The 16,598-nt window shown below is 50.6% G+C and overlaps 3 protein-coding genes across 3 annotated transcripts; all 3 read left to right on the top strand.

The window, feature by feature from the left end:
- Window positions 1–608: 608 nt before the first annotated feature.
- Window positions 609–5,455, top strand: TGME49_306590 (hypothetical protein). Its single transcript, XM_002370380.2, has 4 exons — window positions 609–1,746; window positions 2,335–3,180; window positions 3,617–3,803; window positions 4,177–5,455. The coding sequence occupies exons 1-4, from the start codon at window positions 1,015–1,017 to the stop codon at window positions 4,233–4,235; spliced, it is 1,824 nt and encodes a 607-aa protein (XP_002370421.1). The 5' UTR covers window positions 609–1,014; the 3' UTR covers window positions 4,236–5,455.
- A 1,439-nt stretch (window positions 5,456–6,894) lies between these two features.
- On the top strand, window positions 6,895–8,906 carry TGME49_306580 (hypothetical protein; the record flags this gene model as incomplete). Its single annotated transcript, XM_018782490.1, has 3 exons — window positions 6,895–7,444; window positions 7,736–7,853; window positions 8,248–8,906. Exons 1-3 carry the CDS (start codon window positions 6,899–6,901, stop codon window positions 8,904–8,906), a joined length of 1,323 nt encoding a protein of 440 aa, XP_018636180.1. The 5' UTR covers window positions 6,895–6,898.
- A 679-nt stretch (window positions 8,907–9,585) lies between these two features.
- TGME49_306570 (hypothetical protein) lies at window positions 9,586–16,456 on the top strand (the record flags this gene model as incomplete). The annotated part of the gene is made up of 8 exons (XM_002370378.1): window positions 9,586–9,681; window positions 11,048–11,170; window positions 11,434–11,579; window positions 11,887–13,149; window positions 13,587–14,198; window positions 14,524–14,590; window positions 14,941–15,472; window positions 16,094–16,456. 8 exons carry the CDS (start codon window positions 9,586–9,588, stop codon window positions 16,219–16,221), a joined length of 2,967 nt encoding a protein of 988 aa, XP_002370419.1. The 3' UTR covers window positions 16,222–16,456.
- Window positions 16,457–16,598: the final 142 nt, after the last annotated feature.

The raw sequence follows: 16,598 nt of genomic DNA, 5'->3' as shown, positions 1-16,598 counted from the left end.
AGCCCCCATCGCTTTGCACGTCTCCCAATGCCTGCCCGTATGGGTAAAAGGCTTTCACAGAAAAGCTGCGTCCAACAGACTGAACCTGCAAGGACTGCAACGAAGACTGAGTGACGAAAACACTATATATACACATATGGATACATTTAGTAGGATATGTTCCTCGCAGCTGAGCTAATAAGCTATATTTCTTGAGTGGGTCCCCGATTTTGATTTGCATCTTTACATCGCACCTCATATAGCATGCACAAGAATAATACGTAAACATGCAAACTATATATGTATATATATTATGCGTATCCATGGACACGTATACAGGCTTCACTAGTTGGGTCAACGGCGGCGTGCCTGCAAATACATATATGCGGCCATCTGTGTGCTCACGGATGTCAAGATCTTGCTTTCCGTCACCAGACATTTGCATGTATAGTTATTACCATTATATGCGTTGTAGGTTGGAGTTCCCTTTCCTTCTTCAGGTGGACTGAATCCAACGCGGGAAACCAGTGCATGCATGCATGGAGCTCGTGACGTCCCGTCTCGTGCTTCGTTTTGAAGGTTTCCCGCAGAAACTCGAACAGTCGATATCACATTTTTTTGCTTTCACATGTTGAAGCGAAGAATGTGAATCCAGGTCCATTTTTTGCGCTTGAAGCTGATGTATTAACCCGAAGTTTCGGGCTCGACCTTCCCGTTGTCGCCTAGGTTGCTGTTCCCCTCGCGGGGCGTTCCCGTTTGTTTTTTGTCTTGTCGCTGTGTCTTTGTCTCTTTGGCACACCGTTTTCTCTTCTCCATCTTGTCTCCTTCATCCCCAAACCTCGTGTTTTCGCCGGAGTCCTGCCTAGCTTTCTCCGCAAGTCGCGGCAAGACCCTGCGTTCTTTGAGTCGAGTGTTCAGCCGGTGTCCAGTCGCGAAGTTGTTTTTTAAGATTCCCGTTCCATCTTTGCCCCTTTCTCTTTGTCGCGCCTGTCGCTCCGGTCTTTTCTTTCCGTGCGAGAAATTCGGCGGAGCCAAATGGACAATCCAAATCCTACGGTGTTGGAAGACGAGCCCGAGTCGGATCAGGATGTCTTTGCCCCAGATGCGGACGGTTTTCACGTCACTTCGCGAGGGCGGCTGGCGTCGCTCTTCAGCGCCTCGTCACGAAGCCCCAACTGGAGCTGTTCCTTAGCCAATCCCAAGATTTTCTACTTCCCCCTTCTTCCCGCACATGCAACCCAACGAGCTTGTCACCAGCAGACCGACGCGTCGGGCATGGCGACTGCAGAGAGCGCCGTTCCTCCTTCCCTTTTCAGAGAAGCAAGCGAGGCGCTAGCCCCCACAAAGGCCGACCTTCTGCGGAGCGAACAGGCTCTCCGTGCCATCAGCGGAAACAGCGGAATCCACGGTTCTCTGTATCGTCGAAAACAAGATGTTCGGCGACAAGTCGCGGACTACCTTTCGCTTTTGAAGACAGAGAAGCGTGTGGCCAACCTCGTGGAAAAGAGCCGAGACGAAGAGAATGAGAGACGCGGGAGAATACGATCCTCCCCAAGAGAGGCGAATCTGGGAGAGTTAGAGGGAGGCGAACAAGGCAGCAGAGAGCGGAAGGACGAAGCCGAGAGACAACGAAGTGCAGACGAGAAGGGTGAGGAGACCAGAGACGGCGCGGACGCGCTGGAGGAAGCAGATCGAGCTGTGAAAAAGTGGATGTTGAAGAAACAAATGCGCAGACGCTTGTGGTCGAGGGAACCCTTCACTGTCGAGGTAAGAGCGCGAGAAAAAAAGTGGAGAAGCAGCTGGAACGGCATGGAAACCCAACCTCACATGGCCATGCGTTTACGCAGGAAAGAAAGCGGATGCCTGCTTTGCTGCCGCTTTTGCCCTTCGACGAATGCGACTAGATGAGAAGATTTTTTTTCGTTACAGGCATCGCACGTCCATGTGTGTCCAGATCATCTGCACAGAGGCAATGTCTGTCTGTAATGTGATAGTTCCAGGCCGTTGTGTGGTTGTGTCCTTTGTATTCTCAATGTCGGCTTTGAACGGAGGATGCGATAGCCTCTTTGCACCCTCACCCCTCTTCTGTATAGGGGGTCCGGAACTCGTTTTCCTTGTGAGGAAATGCAGCCACTGAGGTCCTTCCAACTTCACACTCGAGCGTTTGTGAACTTTGTCAGTGGCTCTAAAATCTTACTCTGCTTCTGAAGTGCAGAAAGGAAGCAATCTGGAAGTAGCCCCTCACCCCCCCCCCACGCGACTCTCTGAACTCGATTTACATGTCGATGTGTGGATGTTTGTGTGCACTTTTGAAGTGCAGTGAAGCTGGACGGTGGTGTTGTTTGCGGTTCCCAGGAGCTCTACAATTATATCAAACACATTCAAGACCCTGAACATCCATACTCGCTGGAGCAACTCGACGTAGTCGCTCCGAAGAGGCTGACTGTGAGTGGTAGCTGTGAATTGTCTGACTCCAGCGATCAAGAGAGTGTGGAGTCCGACTCCGACGCCTGCGACTCCAGAGGTCACCAGAGCGCGCTTCCTTCTTGCGGGCCCGGACGCGCGTCCGCTTATATTCGGAGCCGGTGGGGAGGCCGGCGACGGCGCTTTCCGGAGAGTGGGTATGCCTCGAATTCGCCACTGTTATCGGACTTGGAAAGCAACTCTAGCGTGAGCAGTCTCTCCTCTGGAGAGAGTGATTTAGGTTCTTGCGACGATATCGAGTCCTTCTTCTTCCCCGTTTCAGACAAGGAAAGCTGTCTGCACGCAGAGCAGGAGAACGAAGTGCCTTCGAGCCGAGGAAGCGGGCAGGACACTCGGGAGACGCGAGACAATACTCAAAACGTCTTTCCGGAGTCAGGGATGCATTTTTCTGTCCCCGATTTAGGTGCATGCGTTGGTGGCAGAGAATACCAAAAACCGTCGCTACGCTCCTCTTTTTCTTCGACTGTTGCCTCTCCTTCCTGTTGTTCGACTTCCAAAGCAAACGCAACACTCGACGCCAGCGGAGGAGGTGACAGGGAAGAGACAGTGGGAGGAGGAGAAGAGGAAATCTGCGCGTCGAGGAAACGACCAAGTGCACGCGGTCTGCCGTCAGTGCAGCGAGAAGTCAGGGCCTTGGAACTCGCCTACAAAAGTGGAAGAGGTCGACGCTGCAGTGTCAGTGTCTCCTTCCAGCCCACCATTCCTCACTGCTCTCAGGTAAAAGCCGAGACAAGCGAGACTCTTCTGTTTCCATCGAAAAAGGTTGAGATATACACCTATATGTTTCGTTTTGTACAGAAAACGTTCACGTAACGAGATTCTTCCCCATATTTCTATACATATAGTTGTATGTGTGAGTGTACTTTTTCTGACCGATTTCGTTGCATGCCTGTGTAGGCATTATGCGTGCACGTTTGTGTAAACTTCAGCTTGCTTTTTGGTCAGGGGTTTTCGTCAGCCCCAACAGCGGAACTATATGTTTTTAGGTATGTCAAGCTTCCGGGATGGTGTCCGCGGGTCTTGTTTTTGTAGTTACTTTTCGGGAAGTCCAGTCGTTTGCAGTATTTTTATTTGCTTCGTTTTCCCATCCTCGCTTTTTTCTCGTCGTTCGCTATTTTGTCGACGCGTCGACGCGTCGTTCTCTCTGCCTCAGGCGACGTTAATTGGATTGCTGATTCTGGTGAAGCTCTTGCGGTCAGCCCCTGTCTGGATGAAGAGCGAAATTCGAATCGCTGATGGCAAGCACGTGTCGTTCAAGACGATAAACCGCCAACTGAAAGACAAGGAACGAGTGAGCGCCGCCATCGAAAATCCTGCTCTCTTGAAAGTCATCAATCGGGGTAAGTGTCGTTCGTCAGGAGAAGAGCAAGAGAAGTCGGAGAGCGGAAGGAACCTAACTCAGAGGGGGAAACGAGGGAAGCAACGAGACGTTCAGACTTGTCTTGGCAACCAACAGAAGCAGGGAGAAGGGGGTACTGTTGGCTTTTTTCAGCTTCTACTAGTGGAGTCGATACGACACCGATAAAAACACAAGAGCAGCGAGAAAAAGGACTTCAGGAACCAGTTCGGCTTTTCTTCATTGGGTTGGAAGAGTCTCTAAGGGTTTTAGCGTCACCGCACAATTCGGATTGGTGCAGGCATGGAATGGTGTGAATGTGCTAAGCTTCTCGGAGACCCCTGCACGGACTCTCTTTGATGTTGTGCTTTTGCCAGGTTTGCTAGGAACGGACGCGTGGATTGACATCACCGACCTTCTCGTCCTCCCTGAGTAAAAGAGAGAACGCCATAGCGCATTACTCCTCAGTTCATGTATCATCCAAGTGATTACTTGATTCCAAAAAGGTTGTGGCAGTGGGCGGGAGAGTTGATATTCACCCCGAAGGTGGAACTGCAGAGACGCGATTCAAAGAGAGGCAGAAGGGAGCGAAGACGGAACGAAGCGACGGACATTGGAAAAGAAAAGACGAAACAGGAAGGAGAAAGATAACTGGAGAAAGGGGTGAGGCGCGGCATCTTCTTGTGTGGGCTATGACCCGCGGAAAAGCCAAAGGATCTGGGAACGGCGATACAGACCGTGCATGCACTTTTTTTGCGTCCCAAAGATGACACCTGGTCAAACCTCAGAGGCGCTTTGTCTCTAACTTGAAACGATGTGTCACGTATTTGTGGAGGCACTTCATTAAGATTCTGTGTGACAAATATCAGAACTAGTTCATGCGTTAGTTACTACATTTACTCTCACTTGAACGAGGAAAATTTCACCGCACGCTGTAGGCACCGCGTGGTTCTACCACTCTTGATGTGTAGCGAATCTCAATCGGCGACTAGTTCATATAGCCATCTGGTGGCGTTACGTGAGGCTTCTTGTAGGTAAGGGCACGGTGGAGACACGAAGTCGAGACTGAAGGCGTTCTCGAATAAGTACTCTGATGGCGTGCCGACTGAGCTACCGTAATAAACAAACACCGGTAGATTCATACATTTACAGAGGGAGGTCACGACAGTCGCGCGGAATTGGAGCAAAGCGTCCTTCAATTGCCTCCTTCCGATGATGCAATCATGCTTGTGACAGAGGGAATCTGGCATGTACTCAACATGACTTTCAGGGTTCCTAGGCTGACCAAGTCGTCCATCAGTTTACTAGAGAACCGTACGCGGGAGTATGTTCAGCTGGTGGCATTTGAAGGCTCACCTCTATCCCCAATGAAGCGCAGGTGTCTACCAAGAATGAATATTACACAATGGGAAACCGACTAAAAGTAACTGCCCAGTCGAAGGAGTTTAGGAGAGTTCGTCTTTTCTGTGAAGTCGGATTTGTTTGGATGTCGCCACCGACGCTCCCGAACAGCGCCATTTCCGCAGCGTGGGTGTGCATTTGCTTGAGAGAGCGTTCAAAAAGACTGCCGTGGGAGGATGGAAGCCGAGTGTGCTAGGCAATGAGGGCACACAGCCTGTACCGTCTACAGAGGTAAGTGACGGCTTATTCGTGGCTGTCTAAAAGTGCCTCAGTCTCTCTGTATCGTTACAGAAATCTTAGAGGAAGAAACATGCGGCTTGGCAGAGGGTCAAGGGTAGTTTTTTTCGCTGTTGTTATTTTTGTGCAAGCGCGACATCATTGGAGAAGCGAGACACCGCATGCAACGAGGCGGGACGGTGAGAGTTGCCACGGCCGCCGCAAGTGAGCTTGAGGGCAGACATTTAAAGTGTTTTTGCGCTTGGACAAACAACAGGCGGTTCTCCTCAAGTAGCAACCGTTTCAAACTGGCTTAACTTGAGAGCGATGTGTAGAGAAAGTGACAAAAGAGAGCATTTTGTCTGGCGACAGGACGAGCAAGCAGCGCACATCCGTGTCAGAGGTGCAGTGCGTTTGCCAACGAGGGAACGACTTCGGCTTCGATTTTCCACTTTCCGGATTCCGACTATAGTTCCTTCGTATCCACTTGGCGAACTAGTGAAAAAGAAAAATGTGGCCGAGACAGACGACCTCGAAATCGCCTCCTACCGCTTTGCCAAGACACCATAAACGCCGCTCTAGCAGTAGCGACGGAGAGTCACCTCTGGTCCCTGTGTCATTCGCGATATGAAGACAGACCTAAAAATCATCTCCACAGTGTTTCATTGCATTCCTTCAACTGCACTTCTTAACTGGAGAGTGAGAATCGCTTAACTTACAACGTGGAAAAGGTCGTGTTCTTGCTCTCCGTTTTCCGGTGCTGACCTCAGTTGGCACCCTTCCCATGCTGCTACCCACCGTAGCTGTGAGACCTAACCAATTTACCTCCGGCCTATTATTTTGCAACCAGTTTGTCACGGAAATCCCCGTGGAGGGGTTCTCCGCAAAATCGCACCTTTCCTTTTGGAGTGAGAGACAGTTATATAAGCGAACATGCGCGCACCGTGACAGTCGGTGTGACCGTTTTCCGATATACTCGGAGGCTGAGTCACAAGCAAGCGGCCCGTCCAGAACACCACGCTGCCCTTCTGAGACACGGACATCAAACAAACCCGTTGGTTGGTGAATTGAGGTTTCCATTTCGTACGGCCAAGGCTTCCTCGGTTCTGTGAATAGCGCTTGGTACCCCCTGGAGAGGTGGAGGCTTCGAGAGTCACCGCTTGCTGGCTCACCGGTGCTGGCTATCGATATTCTCTCGCTTGCGTTCCTTACTGGTAGGTAGGCACAGCAACAGAGTCTGTCGCCCTCATGGCGGGACACCTCCATCTAGAGTCGCGCTCCCAGCGAGCGAGCAGTCGCCAGAGTTCCCAGTCATCCGACTCTCCCATTCCTGAAACGCAGTCGCACGCCTGCTGCCGAAAAAATGGCATAGCCACCGGGAGTAAGGTCACCGGACAGTTGGCCGTGGGTTCGTCTGTGCGTAGCCGAGCCCTCGTACGGTGGCCTTCACGAACGGCTTGGAGTGAGGATCACAAGTTTGTCATGCATACTTTTGTCGTACGACACCCTAGTAGAATTCGATCTAAAGGCTACTTTTCGCCCCAGTGGCGGCTTGCACCCAGGAGCCCTATGTCGCACACAGAAGTTCCACTAGAAAGCCCTTTTTCCTCAAGAGACAAAACCACAATGAATTTGGTGAGTGCTGGTTTTTCCGGCTGGCAAGGAGTGCGTGGCAGGACGCCTTGCTGTTCCGAAAGCGGAGGGGGACGGTGCAAAAGCCATTCCGATGAGAGACACCTGGATTCGCTAGAGCTTTCCATAACTTTTTGTCGACATGGGGGTCGATTTTCGCCGAAGAATCGGAAGGTTTTTTCTCGACCCCGAAGCAGTGAATCTCTGGAAAACCCGGTTTCAACTGACTTGTACTGCAACCGGAGAAGGACCTGGGGATACGGATTATTAACGATGGTACTTTTATGCTCCGTAGCTAGACTTGTCAGCGCTTCTGGTTACGATTACCCTCCACTGACGTATCAAGCTCAGGACGAAGTCCCCTCCACCGAAAACAAGTTCTTCACAGACGCTGAGGTGAGGCCACAGGAGTTTGTTTTCGGACCTACATGCGAAAGGGGTTAGTTGAATGATGCGAGCCGCTAGAGTTGCATCCAAACGTTCAGCTCTCTTGCTGGATCGTTCCTGTCTTGGCGGTTGTAAAGAAAGACCACAAAGGGTCACCGGAACAGCTAAAATTAGAGGCAGTGGAATTTTTGTTCTACAGAGAATACGTCAGAGGGAAATGAACATACCAGCAGGCAACCATCGGTTAGAATCATGATGTTAGCGCCCGAGGTGTTCGGACATGGCGTCACGTTTTTGCAGGAGACGACGCATTATTGGGGTGCTAAAAACCATCGACTTGTTATGAGCTTCATTCCACTTCGGAGAGGCTACATGGGGTCACGATTCAAGCTCCGAGCACTCATTAGTAGCGGCTTCAGTGAGTTTCATCGATTTCCAAAAAAAGCAAGGGAACTGTGAGGGTGGTGCAGGACACACTTTGAAGTCTTGCGGGGTCGGAGATCCTAGGAACTACAGAACAAGGGGTTTCAATTAACTGTTGGCAGGCAACAGTCCTTAAGTAGGGACTCGCATGCAATGTAAGCCCCCGGAACGACAGTTTTTATAGACATGATCTTCGCGTTACTGTAGCGTGCCTCGTCTTTCAAGATGTTCACAATTCGGGAGGGTCGCTTACCTCGTTTAGATCGCGTTCTGCGCATGGTTTCCTTGGAGGAACGTAACCTGCAGTATGGAAAAAGGAAGAAAGCCATAAATGACATCCGACGTGGACGTATATTCTAAAAACTCCCGTGCGCACCACATGCCTTTAGAAGTGCGACAGATCAAACTGGAGCTACCTCGAACTGAGTCGTCATACTGGCCATCAGATTCAGACATTGAAGGCACGGATCCTCTCAGCAGGCGTCGGCGGCTCCAGGAGCAAGTCGAAGGGGGCGAAGGAGCTTTTGCACGTTCTTCTTCTGCACTTCCCGTTCAAACTTCTCCGTTACAGCCGTCTTCGTCTCGGCCGCACCAACCTCCGTCTACGCATCCTCTATGGTCTGCCTTTCCAGAGAAACTTGCAGCTCCCAAAGTTGTCAGACACCCTCCAGGGACGCACCGCGCGAGCACCTCAGCAAGCCCGCCTCTTCGTCCACACCCAGAACGGCGCTTGGGTGCTTGTGAACCCCTACCACCGAATACCGAACAGATCGTGAGGCAAATTTTTCAGAAGAACGGCGTTTCCACGGAGGGAATTTTGGAGACCAAAAGGGCTGAAGCAGTAAGAGTTGCAAAGCCGTTTTCTGGTGCACTCGTCGCAAACGAGGATGAGGGGTCAGAGATCTTTGACCAGGACCTCGAATTGCCTCCTGAACTCCTTCCTCCCTTCTCAACAGATTGCCCCCATGATACGGCTTGCGGGGCGGAGTACTGCGCATTGTTCAACTGTAAAGACGAGGCGAGGAAAAGCAGTAAGATAACTAACTGACGTCGCAGCCCTACGTTCAGAAGAGAACTCGTGACACTTAGGGTCTACGCTTAAAAAGGCTTGCCATCCGTGTGAGGAGACAGATGTTTCGATGCCGGGAGGAACCTTCTTCTGCGTTCTCAACCGCTGAAGATCAAGTAAATGGCGCTGAGACCGCTCAAGAAAGACAGTATCGCGTAGGGGTCATGGCGTAAGATGGAGGAAGTGCGGAACCAATCATCTTCAGATGCTGCGATTTCTTCGGCTGATCAGATTCACCAAGTGCGACCAGAGCTAAAGTTAAGACGCTTCTGTGGATCCCACCCAAGGAGATCCAATTGGTTGTGTACGTTGACACTCCTGCTGCTCCAACGTCTATGCAGGAGGAATGGTAAGCCCCATACGGTTAGTGAAGCACACACACTGCTTAACTCATCACAGTTACATACTAAAGTAGGAACAAAACCAATCATGAGTTTGCGTTATGTATTTGACAGTTTACCTCGTCCGCGCGGCATCCCGCACCAGAAATGTCCATCCTGCCTGCCACTCCATCGCAAGTCTCCTGATCATAAACAAATATCCATTATCGAGCTCTACACTCCTAGAAATCGTACAACTAGCTGCTCAAACAAGAAACCGTTCTTTTTGAATGTGGACACTCCGGTGACACAGGAAACTACAACTACTTGAGAGCCCAATGGAACCCTCTCAACTGAAACTCTACGATGGATACGAGGATGTGTACCAGATGGAGTATAACATAGGAGAAGCCATCAAAAAGAAGACGAATGAAGTACGGTGCAAACACGCACTCTCTCCAGATATCCAGTAGAGACTGACATCGTTACACATTCCTCACATGAAACGGCCAAGTTCGTCATCAAGGTTTGACTCATCCACCTGACACCCGCTCACTGCACACGCCTAGTTCACAGACGACAAGTTACATACTGATTATTTTCAAGATCCTGTTGGGTCCATTCTTCTCTCGCTATAACATTACACCTATTCATTTTATTACCCCGGACAAAGCAACCGTGTTCGAGGATCGCCTCTAACTCGTGTGTTCCAGTACCTGCCCTGGAAAACGAAGGAAGGTAGTTTTTTCTGTGTTGCGCGTCTGTGATTTGTAAAGTTGAAGAGCCACCACATTAAATTCGTAGAAGGCAATTCAGGAACCATATAGCCCTTGACGCTACCGGGCACTGCACACTCCGTGAGCAGCAGGTTAGAAAGCTCCGCAATTGTTCTTCACTACTGACGTTCAACAGCTACACTTGACGTAGATTCACCTTCACCTCCCTGTGTCCCTTACAGTTGTTCAGAAAGTTCCTTCCTCCGCTGAGAAACCCTCTAGTCGTTAGTGATATTCGTCTCGAAGGTGGCGCCGGTCTGGGCGGCGCTAACTACACATTCACAGCGCGTGTTGCCCCTTCTCGACAGAGGGTAACTGGTAGGTGAAGCACTCCAGAAATGGCTCTGCTATTCTACGCACCATGACGTCTCTATTGGACTGAAGCATAGAAAACCACGCAAAAACTTTAAGATTCTGTTGCATGTTAACTCTTTTCGCTTGCAGACCGAGTAGGGGGTTTAGGGGTAGGCTCAAAGTCGCGGTTGCTAACTTCAAACAGACACATGCTCAGAGAATACACAACACGAACACTTTAATACTGTATTTTTGATATACATCGCTCTCTATATGTGTATTTCCAGATGTTTCTCAAATCCAACGCACAAGTTAAACGTGGGACTCTTTGCTCGAACTGTGGCCATGCTGAAGTTTGGCCCGTTGAGATGCCAGAAGGGGGATGTTGTGCTTACATAGGAAAAGGCACGTTCTTAATGATGGGGTCACCAACGTCTATGCTGATCCGCTGGCGTTTTGCCTCGTCGACCCTTGCTCCATTTGAGCTCCTGCGAACGCGACCGACCTGAATGGACAGCGGAATCCAGAGCGTTATCATGGACAACTTGTAGGCGGGTTTATGTTTTCGTCTCTGCGGATGTTGAACACAGCGGAGGCCCATCCACAGTTGCATTTGACCCTGCCTGGTCCAGCCTGTTCGTCGAGTGAAACGGACTGGGTTCAGCCATTCGAGGGGAAGCCTATTTGGATGTCTTCCAACACAGTCAGGGATTGCTGGGATCTCTTCCAGACCTGCGAGACTGTGGACAGCAGCGGCTACTTCAGTTACTGCGAGCTGGCATACGAGACCCTCCAGGAGAACGAGCGCCCTGCGAGAAAGCTCGTTTTGAGTGGTATCACGCGAGACATTCCGGTACGCTAGAAAATTAAGGGACAGATGCTGCACCGTACGAGGGTATTGATTTACATGAGTATCACTCCAAAGCTCGAGGTCGCGTGTGGCGCTATGAGGCGTCTTTTTTAACATGCTTGTCAGCCGATTCTGTGTTGAAAGCCTTTAAGCTTCCTCTTTACCGAGACTCATTGGCAGAAACCACGCCTTTTAAGCACTGTGTTAGAGAAAACTGAAATTGTGTGATCGAGCTGGTGTGCACCGTGTCGACTGCTGTTTTGCAGCCTTCACCATTCACGCTGAAGTTCTCTGGTCTGTACCCGCCAAGCACGAACCTGACAAATGCGGTGCCGCTCTGGTACATACAGATTGCCTCAGGCTATCCCAAAACACTGAAAGAGAAGGAAGACCAAGCGACACTGGATGACACGTGAGTCGACATCAAACTAATGCTGTGTGTCATGTCGCATGTGGCCACGAGCTCCGCAACGAGACTCGACGTCTCGTCAGCTCAGTTTTGCGCTTTGAATATACCTACAAATAGACAGCGACATTCGATTATTGCCTTGCAGAATTATTTGTCTCATCCCAGTAGATCTGTGTACCCGTTCTGTGCCGTTAGCGAAGATTCTCGCCGTTCACATCGTTTCTCTGGTTGAGAATGATGCCTCACGTATTCTTTAGCTGGGTGAGGTTAACAGCACTAGTTATCTGCGTGGCTGCTGTTTTCTTTTCAGATACCAGAAAATCATTCATGATTTGTACGCGGCGGACGAGTGCATTGGATGGACATTTCGTCCCTTCATTGACAAGCGGCTGAGGGAGTCGAAGCCGAAGATTAGCCACCAGTCTTTTTTCTACACGCTGCCCCTGGGATTGCTGCCCACAATCGTTCGCGGTTCACCGTCAGACGGTTACCCATTTTTTCTGAACCTTACATTTGGCGTCAACACTTTCGCCACGGGAGCGACAGTCAACTTCACCTTTCCACACGTGCTGTTTAGCGGCGAAGGCGCCTCAGCCACAGATCGCTACGACCCGTTTCTGCGAGAGTTCCTCGTGATTCCGCCGCCAGAACTTGTTTCCACCGAGGTGGAGGGTCGGACTTCCGTTAGAATTCCAGATATTCGACTGAGACGTCAAACCCCACTATCCTTCTATTTAACCGTTCCTGCGCTCGCGGCCTACGGAAAGCTCAGTCCCGTCTGGAGTGAGCCGACAGGGACGGAAGAGTATCTCGCGAAACATGGTTGGGGTCTCGTCGTAAAGGACAAGAGAAACAAGCAACTCCTCTCCACCTTCAGTTTCCCAGCTCCTGTCTACAACCGGCGGATGATCGGCGGGGTCATTGGTCCTGAATTTCAAAGTTGGGATAAGGCGAACGGTCTCGAGATGGCACTCATTCGTCTGTACTTCGGAGCCAATCTGCCGCTGACAAGGATTCGCATTCTCATCAGCGTGATGTCTAACCCTCTCGACGCGGTCGACGGCGCCGTGATGAACAGGAAAGACGCGAATATTTGCACTGCCGTGCTCCGAGGTCCTGATGCCCCACTGATCGTCCAAGTTTCCTGCCCATCTCGCACTCAAGAAATCTACCAGATTGACGTTTCCATGCAGAATGGGGAGAGGCGTTTCCCTGTTGGATGGTACGTCGCAGGCGTGGTGCCTCAGCAGACGCCCGCGGATATCTCCTGGTTCAAAGTTCGTGTCTATGACTCTGAGCAAAAGTTGCTGTACGACACAACCCTGCTCTCCGATCGCATGCAGCGCGTCGTGCAGCAAGAGCCTTGCATCAATCGCCTCTCCATCCAACGAATCAAACACCCATTCACTGGTTACACTTCACAGCTAAAGCTTACATTTCAGTTATTCAACTGCTACAGCCCTTCACAGCCTCTTCGTCCTCTGCCTCAACAAGTGGAGCCGCTCGAGGCTCGCGTGCCCGAAAAAGATGACTGGCCTAAAAAGGAGTACTTCAGCTCTGTAAACATCACCAGGTAGGCTTGCCGCCGAGAGAGTCCAAAACTCGACAACAAGAACATGACCGCGCGCATGCCTTTCGTGTTTCTTCCAAGTTCTATCGAACGGTATCTGGCACTCCCGATTTTGTCGACCCGCATCGCGCCCGTGTAGTCGTCCATGGTGCAGCTTCCAACTTGAATGTGTCCTCGATTTCTTCGAGTGCCAGGGTCAACCGCCATGGTCTCTCTTCAGAAACAGTCCGCGAGAAAAAACTTTTGTTTTAACCATCGCGAGTTTCCTACCGGTGTGGTGTCTCAGTCCTTCTCCTGTGTCTTGGTCTGGACGTAGTTTGCGTCTTCCGCTGAAGTTGTACTTGCTGTCAGAGAGAAAAATGTGAGAATTTTGAGCAGAACGGCTGCGCCTCTGTCAACCATGGGATATCGCTGCGTTTGCTTTCTTTTATGCTGCCTAGACCGAATCGAGACGAACAACGTGCCACACAGAGAGCACCGTTGCGTCAAGCCATGGGAAGTCACTCAGGGAATCGCGAGAGCAGTTCTTGTTCCCCGACAAAGTGTCCAGCAGAAGACCTAAGATCGTTGTTGACAGATTTGAATCAACTCGACCCTCCGCACAATATCAACCTTCTCAAGCAACCGGATTTGCTGCCATCATCTCCCACTTTGGCCGCTGCTTCTGTGTATTACAATTTTCCGACTGCGGAGCAGGCAGGCCTCGCGCGTCCGCCTTCCACCCGCAGAGACGCCCCGGCTCATCGGAATCCCATGTCTCTCCACATTTCGAAAAAGAATGCAGCAGAAAACCCGCAGGAGAGCCCTGGAAGTGTGGAGACGCAAATCCGGATACATGTCCACATTGTGGTGGATGAGGGGACTTTGAGTGAAGAAGCAGTCAACGCTTTCAAGAGGTTTGTCGCCAGGAAAATACTCAACCGGAAAACAGGAACTCTCTGCCAGAATTCCAAGGGCATCTTCTGCTATATCTACTCTTGGACTGCTGACAAAACCGCTGTATCATGGGATACACAAGCTACTCTACCTGTCCCTGATTTCACCGATGAGAGGTGAGCTGCGAATCAGGCAGACACGCAGGGCATGGTTGCGCGCGAAACTTGACGGCACTATCGCTTCAGGTCTCTCTTAGGGATGTCGTCTCTCACCGTAAATACGAATGAAAACACAAATCATATCTTACGCCTCGGGCATACCAATTGGAATAGCACTCCTTTATACAAAGAGGCACCGGTACATGGATTAATAGTGTTCACTTGTGCGTCTAAGTTTGTTTCTGCTCATAATAAGTAAGTCCAAATAGAGCGTGGATTAATGGTGTCCATCTTTGTATTCAAGCCTTTCTCTTTGTTTCTTTCTATTTTACCATGTGAACAGCATCCCTTCTGACAGCGGCGCCTGGGACGTTTTCGATCAGTTGCGAACACTTATCAGCCATGCCACGGTGAGTCAAGAATGAACTACTATTACCAAATCACGACGGTTACATATATATATATATATATATATATATATATATATATTGCATGCATACCTCGATACACGCCTGTATCGATACGTCTAGAGGTGTAGGATCATTCGCATGATCGACGGCGTTCCAGGCCAACACGGAGTCTTCGGGGAAACTCAGAGCCGCACAAATCTACGTGTGTGATAAGGACAGAGGCGGGCACACTTCCACATCGGAGAAAGGCTCATCTTTGTCGGCATTTCGGAGGCGAGGGCGAAGCCTGATTCCTGGAGCCTTCCGGTGTAGCTACTTCTCCATGAATCTGTACTGCTGCCTGTCTTTAGATGGTGCCTTGCAATGGTAAAGCCGCTCGCATGAACTGGGTCATTCTTTTTACCCACTACATTTCGGCGATGAACTACGAGTTGGAGGTGACCGCGACTAATCCGGCGACCTACACGCTCCACGATAGGACCGCAGAGCCGCTGCACGCAGTGGTGATTGGCTGGAATCCCGATCCTCCAGAGAAAGGCAAGAGTTTGCAAGACCGCCTGGAGGCTCTTCCGTTTTCCGACACGCGTCGGGTCTTCGTTGGCGCCATGCAGGATATCAGAATGAGCAATCTAATCGAAGACCCTGTGTTCATGACCTTTCTTTTTCCAGAGGCGACCCAGTACCTTGCAGGCCACGTGGGCGCTCTCCAGCACTTAGAGGAGGTCCTGTTCCTAATTCAAGAAGAGTATGCAGAGAGCTTTGTCTCTCTCGACATATGCCGCCACCCGCTACCTCCGGACGGACACAAGTTCGGCGCGTACGTCAGTCGGCGAGCAACGAACTCCGAAGAACTCATCCGGCCCATTGAGCTTCTGTACAATGGTAAGACCTGCTTTGCTGCGAAAAGAATAATAACTCCTGTCCTTCTGTGCGGCAAGGCGGCACTCCTTAAACATTTTAGACGTGACATCTCTGTTGAACATTCCTTCGAAACACAGGTTTGTTGACGTCGTTCCTCGGCAGATTTCTGTCATTTGTTAGAGAACCGCTGTGTTCCGTTTGAGTCATTTTCCCCCTTGGTTATAGCAGGATGTGAGCCGTCTACAAACAACGCGTCCTTTGCACTGAGGGAACACCTGGTCAGACCGCGGGGGGCCGGCCCTCACGTTTTCCTGGCTCTGCACCTTCGAAGAAGACGAAACTGTCCTGTTTTGAGTTTCTCCTCTGAGTACCTGTGAGATATCTTGCGAACAGGAGGTGCCTCTGAAGAAAAAGAAATTTGGAGAGTGAAATATACAGTAGCAACTCCTAAAGGCGACAAAAGGAACTTGCAATGGTGCAGACACACGCAGGGCACTCGGGCAGGCGCCATTCTATGAGATCCGCGAAAAATCTTGGATAACCGTTTGTTGTCTAGGAGTCTGTGTAAGTGGCCGTAATATGGGTGCACGCTTTCTTGTTTTTCCACACTGTTCCCTCAAATCGGTTCCTTGAAACATACAGGAATTGTGTTCGACCGATTAAACTGGACTATTTCACCTGCCGAGGTCGGCGTGTACACAGCGGCGAAGCTGAGCTGGCAGTTTGAAATGGCCTGTGAGGGAGAGCTGGCGACGCAGGAGACAAGATGAGCGCAAATTGAGGGCTTTCTGTGTTCAAGAAGTTGTAGGGTTAATCTTTGAACAGAATCGAAAACACCTCCGGGAACCCGCTGTATCGATTCTTTTGGCGACGAAGATGTCCGACAACTTAGACGTCGGTCAAAGAGTCTACGTTAGGCACCCTGATGTTGTCGACGTGGAGTCAGCCTCTCAAAACTCACCTGTGTCTACATTTATGCACACGCATGTTTAACCATGCATGTGCGCACGTCAGGCGGCATCTTGCTGCGGCTGCTCCAAGCCAGGGGGCTCTCACCCTCCAAGAAGACTCTTTCCTCAGCAAGAGATATTGCTTTTGTCTCTGTGATGCTGAGAGCGTGTTTCAATCGTCCGCGCGAATATACAGG

This window comes from Toxoplasma gondii, chromosome IX (assembly GCF_000006565.2).
Source record: "Toxoplasma gondii ME49 chromosome IX, whole genome shotgun sequence".
Taxonomy (NCBI): Eukaryota; Apicomplexa; class Conoidasida; order Eucoccidiorida; family Sarcocystidae; genus Toxoplasma; species Toxoplasma gondii.
The sequence above is the reverse complement of the archived record's forward strand: the minus strand, read 5'-3'. Positions and strand labels throughout refer to the sequence as shown.